Source organism: Arachis ipaensis, chromosome B7 (genome assembly GCF_059453495.1).
Source record: "Arachis ipaensis isolate K30076 ecotype BB chromosome B7, ASM5945349v1, whole genome shotgun sequence".
NCBI classification, from domain to species: domain Eukaryota; kingdom Viridiplantae; phylum Streptophyta; class Magnoliopsida; order Fabales; family Fabaceae; genus Arachis; species Arachis ipaensis.
Window position 1 is genome coordinate 137,929,137 of NC_142442.1, and position 8,920 is coordinate 137,938,056.

General features: G+C 40.0%; 2 protein-coding genes across 2 annotated transcripts; one reads left to right on the top strand and one right to left on the bottom strand.

Moving 5' to 3' along the window:
• Positions 1-531: 531 nt before the first annotated feature.
• LOC107606135 (nucleolar GTP-binding protein) lies at positions 532-2,062 on the top strand. The gene has a single exon (XM_016308122.3). It carries the CDS (start codon positions 746-748, stop codon positions 1,778-1,780), a length of 1,035 nt encoding a protein of 344 aa, XP_016163608.1. The 5' UTR covers positions 532-745; the 3' UTR covers positions 1,781-2,062.
• A 5,388-nt stretch (positions 2,063-7,450) lies between these two features.
• On the bottom strand, positions 7,451-7,984 carry LOC148554311 (uncharacterized). Its single transcript, XM_088495094.1, has one exon. The coding sequence runs from the start codon at positions 7,982-7,984 to the stop codon at positions 7,451-7,453; it is 534 nt and encodes a 177-aa protein (XP_088351220.1).
• Between the last annotated feature and the right edge of the window lie 936 nt (positions 7,985-8,920).

The window sequence follows — 8,920 nt, forward strand, 5'->3', positions numbered from 1 at the left end:
TCAACTAATACTTTTTTATATAATTGACATTTATAAAACACCTTGAAACACCAATATCATATAAACCTGTAAAATACAAATATAATAATTCATGTATACATATTCTCTATTATTCTATATGTAATAATTCATACTAATTTATATATTATTGATGTGTTAGAGAGTCATGATGGATTAACTAACGAGTTCCGCTAGGAAGATAATGGGTTATTTGTACAATGTGTACAATGGACTATAGAGTTACAAGATGAACATCCTTCATACTATCTAGAATAACCATCCGAGTAATAGGGATAATAAACATCTTCTCAAAAACTTAAACTAATTTTGGGATTCACTAAGGATTGAATTCTTGACCTTTCGAATTTAACTCTTTAATACTATGTCATGATACCACTAATTCCAAAAATTTCAGCTGATAAAAAAAGATAACACTAATATTCCATTAGCTCCTCGTACTTTCCCTTAACTAAAATCAATTAGTTGTTTGTATAAAAAGAAAAAGAAACATGATTACCAAAGACACTAATGATAGAGGCGAAAAAGAAAGTAAGGTAAAGTAGGGGAAATTGAAAGGGGAGGGGACCAAAAAGCAAGTGTATGTATGTATGTAGGAGTAGAAGAGGATTAATTGAACAAAAAGAGAGAGACAGCTACATACTAAATAGTCATTCATTCATTCATATATAAATAAAGAAAAGGGTGAAGCAGAAGAGAAAGAGATAGAAAGGTGTGAATGTAAAACATGTTGAAGACAAGAGAAGGAAAACCGCCACAATCTGCAGATCTTCTTGTATGTTTCCCTTCAAGATCCCATCTCCCTCTAATGCCTAAGCCTATTTGCAGCCCTGCCAGACCTTCCGATCACAACAAACGCCGCCACCACCACCGCCGCAAGAGATCAATCTCCATGCTTGCTGCTGGAGGACAAGGTGGTAGCCCTTCCCTTGACATTGCGGAACCGACCTCCCCCAAGGTCACTTGCGCCGGTCAGATCAAGGTTCGCCACAACAACACCCGCACCACCGCTTGCCGGAGCTGGCAGTCGGTCATGGAGGAGATAGAGAAGATCCACAACCGCAAGAAGCAGAGGAATCATCTTGGTTTCAAGAAGGAGGTAATGCAGTTCTTGACTTGCCTCAGAAGCATAAGGTTCGATTTCAGATGCTTTGGATCATTCCCCGGAACCGATATAGTAACCTCCGACGACGACGAAGAAGAAGAAGAAGAAGAAGACGAAGACGTCGAAGACGAGGAAGGAGAAGAGAGTAGCCAGAGAAAAGAGAGTGGTGATCGAGAAGAAGAAGAAGGTTCAAGAACCGTGTTTTCGAAATGGTTCATGGTGGTACAAGAGCATCAAAGTAGTAGTGTTGATGAGGAGAAAGAGAAGAAGAACGTAGTAATGGCACATGATGATGAAGATGAAGATGATGATGAAGATGAATCGGTTACAGTGGTTCCTCCTCGGAACGCGTTGCTGCTGATGCGGTGTAGGTCTGCTCCGGCGAAGAGTTGGGTGAAGAGAGAGAATGAAGAAGGAAAAGGAAAAGAGAAAGTGGAGGTGGTGAGAGGGCAGAGTTTGAAGTCGTTAATGGAGGAAGAAAAGAGAATAATAAAAACAGAACAAGATAATAACAATAACAAGAACAAGAACAAGAAGCTGTTGGTGATGAGATACGAGAGTGCAGCTGATTGGATTTCATCGGATATTGCTAAAGAGACATGGATTGTTGGTGGCTTAAGAGAAACATTATTAAAGGCTCGAAGCTGCAAGCGATGATCCATCACCATCATCATCATGCTATTGCCATTGCTTCCAGGACTCTTCATTTTTCAATTTTTTTTTTCTTTTTGAAATTATTATATATGTTATTAAATAGCGTTTGTATGTATGAATTTTATTTTGCAGCAAAGTACTTTAATGTGGTGGAGTGAAAACTAAGTGGGAATTCTAATAATGAGTTAGTGTCCCATAACCATAAGTCCCAGTTTTTAGATTCGGATGTATGCTTTAATTTGTTTAATCTATGGATATATCTGTACAGCTTTTTCATCATACAAATACCTTCTCTTTGAAAAAATATACACAAAAAAATAATACCATAACATTCCTCTCATTTGTTTATACACGTCATTTATCTTTGAAGGTCCTATATATATTCAACTCTCATTCTCTCCTAATGCTGTCTTCCGAAAATAATTGAAGCTAGAAATATAGAATAATAATATAATATTAAGAATTACCTGATCTTAGTTACATGAATTACTGTTGACGTTTTTACTCTATTGTCACAGCTGACCTCGATGGCTCGATACCGTTGAACTTTTCCGATGTTACCCCTTTCTAGTTTTAATTTATTATTCAAAACAAAATATTTGTTATATATATATATATATATAAGTGTATAATTAAAAAGTTAATATAAATATCATTTCCTTAAACTTATTACAAGATTTATACGATCTTCGCTTTATTTGATAACTAATTTCTTTTACATATTATTTTATTTCTAGTGGATCACCTAAATACTGAGTGTTTTGGTGTTTAATAAATTTTTGGAATGTTTTTTATTATTCGTAAAAAAAAAAGTTTAGAAACAGTACTTTTATTAAAATTTGATCAGGATATAATTAGTAAAAAAAATGAGTAATTTTTTATCATTAAATATAATCTGATTTGTAAAAGTACAATTCGCCGTTAATGTATTGTTAATCTGCCAAAAATATATTGTAAAAAAAAATATTTTTTGTTTATAAAAAAGTATAATCTGAAAAAAAATATACTATGAATCTGCCGGAAACATATTGGTCTAAGTAGGTGTGTTCCACATACTGCTCTTCAATATAAAAATAAAAAATCGTCACTTTGATATCATGATTAGCTTTATTATAAGGGGGTTAAAAGAAATGTTAAAACCCTATGAATTTTGTTATGAATTGTGTACGCGTGAGCCTGCCTAAGTTGCTTTAATTTGGGTGCTTTCTCCAACGTCAGAAATCATGACTTCACTTGGCAAATCATCACAACTCCACCAATGGATTTGGCAACCTTCCAAAACCTAGTGATTTTTTTTATGTCGAAGAAGAAGTTGCTACATCTTCCGGATAATTAATCATATTGTGTATGTTTGAAGATAATAATTCGATTCTAGGATTTCTAGCTAATTCTTTTTTCTATTAACGTACAACATACCAAACATAACCCAAACGCACATCACCAACTTCAAGAATGAATTAAACAACATTAGATGTAACACATCCATAACTAATTAACAACATAGGATATATAGTACGGCTCATGAGTAATAAGCAATGTATATTGTAAAATAAGCAAGAGTAATATTTAATAAAGTAAATCACTCCTTATATATAAAAATATTTAAAAGAGACAATAAAAAATTAATTTAAATCAGTTAAAAATTATTTTATTTTATATTTATTAATTATTTTTAAAATAAATACATAATAATAGATATAATAAGTATGTAGTTTTAGATTTAAATATGTAAAATTATAAATATTAAATTAAATAGAGTAATTTTAGATTATTGTTTCTTTAGTATTTGTGTATGGGAGCCACTTAGATAAAGATGTCAAAAACATCTTTTTTTAAATATATTTTTTAAAATTTAAAATTTAACACATATAATCAATTAAACTGTTATTTTTATTAAAATTAGACCTGACAAATCAGATTAGCCAAAAAATTAATAAATTAAATTTTGAACCGGTATTTTTTTTTATAAAAAATGACTATAATATTTCTATTATAAAAAATAAATAAAATACCCATATATATATATATATATATATATATATATATATATATACTTTTTTGAAAACTCTAAATTCTAATCCTATGACGGTAGAAAAGAAAAGAGCTAGAATTTAGGATTCTCAAAATTAATATTGTTGTGTGGGTAACCTGAAATAGATGGATCGGGCTAGAGCAGAAGGCCCAAATAGGGGAGGAGGGTGGTCTCCGACCTGCTTTACATCTGGGAGCCGCTGTTCGAGTTGTGTATATAAAAGAATAGAGGGTGGTATCTGCAAAGACACTCCGATGCCTAAGTTAGTAAGGGGGTAAGCAGGTTTAGAGTATTGGAATTTAAAGATACCTGAGGAGTGTCAGTGTATTTATAGGTGATGTGCCAATAACCACCGTTGGAGTGGTTCCACTATTAGTGGTGGATAACCGTCCCTATCTTAGGGTTGTTGAGATCTCTCTCCTAGAAGTGGGTGAGAGATTTGGAGAGGTAGTTACTCATTTAGATAAATATGAGCTGCATGTTTCAGTCGGCTCCGACCTCTTAGAGGAGGTCGGATGAGCGGATAAGACTACTCTTTTTGACTGGACCTTTTAACTTTATTGGGTCTGGCCGTTGTATTGGGTCAGGGTTCGACCAGAGGAATCATCCAACCGAGGTCTAATCCGGAAACTTTTAAGACACCTAGCTTGGTGTCCGTCTTGGTGACTGAGGGCTCTTGGAGAGTCTCTTGGATTAGGCTCTTGGAGAGTCTCTTGGATTAGGCTCTTATTATTCCCTCCTGGTTTGGTACTTGCCAACTTGGAGAGGGCGTCGGCTCTGCTGTTAAACTACTGAGTTATGTGTCTAACTTCAGTCTCTGAGAATCGCCTAAGATGTTCCATAGTTTTTTCTAAGTACCTTTTCATATTTGGGTATTTGGCTTAATATTCTCCATTAATTTGTGAGGTCACTACCTGAGAGTCACTGAAGACCGCTACTTTGGTCGCACCGACTTCTTCTGCTAGCTTTCGTCTAGCAATCAGTACTTCATATTCTGCCTGATTGTTGGAGGTCGGAAATTCAAATTTTAAGGAGACTTCTATTTGAGTTCCTTCTTGGTTGACTAGTATGATGCCTGCACTGCTTCCGACTTGTTGAACGAGCCATCCACGTATATTTCTCAGGCGGTGGAGGCCTCCTTTTGCTTTCCTGCGTATTCTGTCATGAAGTCGGTCAGGCACTGAGCTTTAATTGCCGTCCGAGTTTTGTACTTTAGGTCGAACTCGGATAGCTCTATCGCCCACTGAACCATTCTGCCCGCAACATCTGTTTTTAAAAGGATTTGCTTCATAGGCTGGTTCGTCCGAACTCTTATTGTGTGAGTTTAAAAATAAGGTCGAAGCCTTCTAGACGCCACTATTAAGGCATACGCAAACTTCTCGAGTTTTTGATACCTTAACTCAGGGCCTTGTAGAACTTTGCTGGTAAAGTAGACGGGATGCTGCCCGACCTCGTCTTCTTGTATTAGTGCTGATGCTACAGCTTTCTCGGCGACAGCCAAATACAAGATGAGTTCTTCTCCGATTTTAGGTCGGGTAAGAACAGGAGGTTGGCTTAAAAACCTTTTGAATTCCTGTAAAGTTTCTTCGCATTCAGGAGTCCATTCGAACTGGCATCTTTTTCTTAGTAGAGAAAAGAGTGGAAGGGATCTCAACGCTGATCCCGCTAGGAATCTGGATAGAGCTGCAAGTCGGCCGTTTAACTGCAGGACTTATTTCAGGCAAGCCAGACTTTTCATCTCTAGGATTGCTCTATACTTGTCGGGGTTAGCCTCTATCCCCCTTTGTGTTAGTATGAATCCTAGAAATTTTTCAGCCTCTACTGTAAAGGTGCATTTTGCGGGATTCAATCTCATCCCATGTGCCCTTATGGTGCTGAAGACTTGTGAAAGATCGGTCAGGAGGCTAGCCTCATGATTGGTTTTTATTAGCATATCATCCACGTATACTTCCATTAAACCCCCAAGGTGAGGTGCAAATACCATATTCATCAACCTTTGGTATGTGGCTCCTGCATTTTTTAACTCGAAGGGAATGACCACATAGTAGTAATTTGCCCTAGGTGTGATGAAAGACATTTTCTCCTGATCTGGCTTGTACATCGGGATTTGATTGTATCCCGAGTATGCGTCCATGAACGACAAATATTGATATCCCGAGATGGAATCTACTAGGGCATCAATATTTGGAAGGGGATATGGATCTTTTGGGCATGCTTTGTTGAGGTCGGTGTAATTAACACACATCCTCCACTTGCCGTTCTGCTTTTTGACCAGCACCACATTTGCCAGCAAGGTCGGATACCTGACTTCTCTGATAAAGCCTGCTTCTAGCAGGGCTTGTACTTGCTCTTCAACCACTTGAGCCCATTTGGGTCCAAGCTTCTGTCTTCTTTGTTGGACAGGTCGGGATCCCGGGTACACAGCCAATTTGTGTGACATAAGTTCGGGATCTATCCCAGGCAGTCGGACGCTTTTCAGGCAAAGAGGTCGGAATTTTCTTGTAGGAGCTTTGTAGTTTCTGCTTCATATCTTCTACTAAATTAGCTCCTATGTTGGTATTCTTTCTGGCCTCTTGCCCGATCTGCACCTCTTCAGTTTTTCCTCCGGGCTGTGATCGTAGCTCTTTCTTAGCTCGTACTCCTCCGAGCTCAATGGTATTGACTTCTTTGCCTTTACCTCTTAGGTTAAGGCTTTCATTGTAACACTTTCTTGCCAACTTTTGGTCTCCTCTGATGGTGGCTATCCCTCCCGGTGTTGGGAGCTTCATGCAAAGATGGGGAGAGCCGATTTAGGGTTGTCCTACCTATCAGAGCGTTATAGGCGGAGCCCACAGCGATGACAATAAAGTCAATGCTCAGAGTTTTGGATTTCATCCCCCTTCAAAGGTTGTGTGTAGAGGAATGAAGCCTAGTGGCTTAATTGGGGTATCCCCCAATCCGAAGAGAGTGTCAGGGTATGCCCTTAACTCTTTTTTGTCCAATCCCAACTTATCAAATGCTGGTTTGAACAGGATGTCGGCTGAACTCCCCTGATCCACCAGAGTTCTATGTAAGTGTGCGTTGGCGAGGACCATGGTAATCACCACTGGGTCATCATGGCCGGAAAAGATTCCTTGCCCGTCCTCCTTGGTGAATGAGATGGTGGGGAAGTCAGATAATTCATTTCCGACTTGGTAGACTTCCTTGAGATGCCTTTTCCGAGATGATTTTGTGAGTCCTCCCCTGACAAACCCTCCCGAGATCGTATGTATGTGTCTTCATCATCTCTTTTCTGCGGCGGACCTCTCTGCTCTTCATCATCTCTTTTTCTCTTTCCGTGATTGTCTGACCTTTCCATGAGATACCTATCAAGCCGACCTTCGCTGACCAGCTTTTCTATCACATTTTTTAGGTCGTAACAGTCATTGGTAGAGTGTCCGTACAGCTTGTGATATTTGCAGTATTCACTACGACTCCCCCCTTTTTATTCTTGATGGGTCGAGGGAGAGGTAGTTTTTCAGCGTGACAAATTTTCCTGTAGATATCGACTAGAGAAACTCGTAGAGGAGTGTAGGAATGATATCTCCTGGCCTTTCTGACCCGACTTCTTTTTTCTTGGGCTCTGTCTCCTTCTCCTTTGATGGGTGAGAGAGCTCGAACCGTCAACTTGGCTCCCGCAGCCTGGCATTTTCCTCCATGTTGATGTACTTTTCAGCTCTTTCTTGTACATCACTCAAAGAGGTCGGGTGCCTTTTCAAGATGGACTGAGAGAAGGGTCCTTCTCGGAGCCCATTTACTAGGCCCATGATCACAGCTTCAGTGGGCAAATCTTGTATTTCCAACCACGCCTTATTGAATCTTTCCATATAATCCCTCAGAGGCTCTCCGACCTCCTGCTTTACTCCTAGCAGGCTAGGTGCATGCTTGACCTTGTCATTTTGAATGGAAAAACGGGTAAGGAACTTGCGCGAGAGGTCATCAAAGCTGGTTACCGACCTGGGGGGGGGGAGGCTGTCGAACCACTTCATCGCTGCCTTCATTAAAGTCGTCGGGAATGCCTTGCAATGTGTTGCGTCTGAAGCGTCCGCCAAGTACATCCGACTTTTAAAGTTGCTAAGGTGGTGTTTCGGGTCAGTCGTCCCATCATACAGGTCCATGTCAGGGCTTTTGAAGTTTTTGGGAACTTTTGCCCTCATGATATCTTCTATGAATGGGTCTTCTCTCCCAATGGGGTGCCTTCTCGATCCGCGCAAAATCTCCTACCTCAGAAGTTGGATTCCAGCCTTAGGGGCTTTTCTTCAAGCTCTTTTTGTCGCTCAGCTTCCCTCCTTAGGTGTCTTTCCACCTCGCGCTGTCGCTCCAGCTCCTGTTCTAGTTGTTCAAGCCGTCCTTGGTGGCCGTGTAGCAGCCCCATGAGATCGGCAGAATAAGGTTGTTCCTCTCTTTCAGGTTGACGAACTTCAGAGTGGATCGCTTTTGATCCTTGAGCGTGCGAGGGGCCTTCGTTGTGTTGTCCTCCCATTCCTTGGAGGGATATTATCGCCCTGTCATTGTTGGCTGCGTCTTGGTATTCTTGCTCAGATTCCGACGTGGTGTGTCCGTCTTCGTGCTGGTCATCCGCCATTATGAGTTGATCTTCCAGGTCCCCGGCAACGGTGCTAATGTTGCGTGGGTAACCTGAAATAGATGGATCGGCTAGGGCAGAAGGCCCAAATAGGGGAGGAGAGTGGTCTCCGACCTGCTTTACGTCTAGGAGCCGCCGTCCGAGTTGTGTATATGAAAGAATGGGGGGTGGTACCTGCAAAGACACTCCGATGCCTAAGTTAGCAAGGGAGTAAGAAGGTTTAGAGTATTAGAACTTAGAGATACCTGAGGGGTGTCAATGTATTTATAGGTGATGTGCTAATAACCATCGTTGGAGTGGTTCCACTATTAGTGGTGGATAACCGTCTCTTTATCTTAGGGTTATTGAGATCTCTCTCCTAGAAGTGGGTGAGAGATTTGGGAGGTAGTTACTCATTTAGATAAGTATGAGCTGCATGTTTCAGTCGGCTCCGACCTCTTAGAGGAGGTCGGATGAGCGGATAAGGCTACTCTTTTTAACTGGACCTTTTAACTTTATTGGGCCTGGC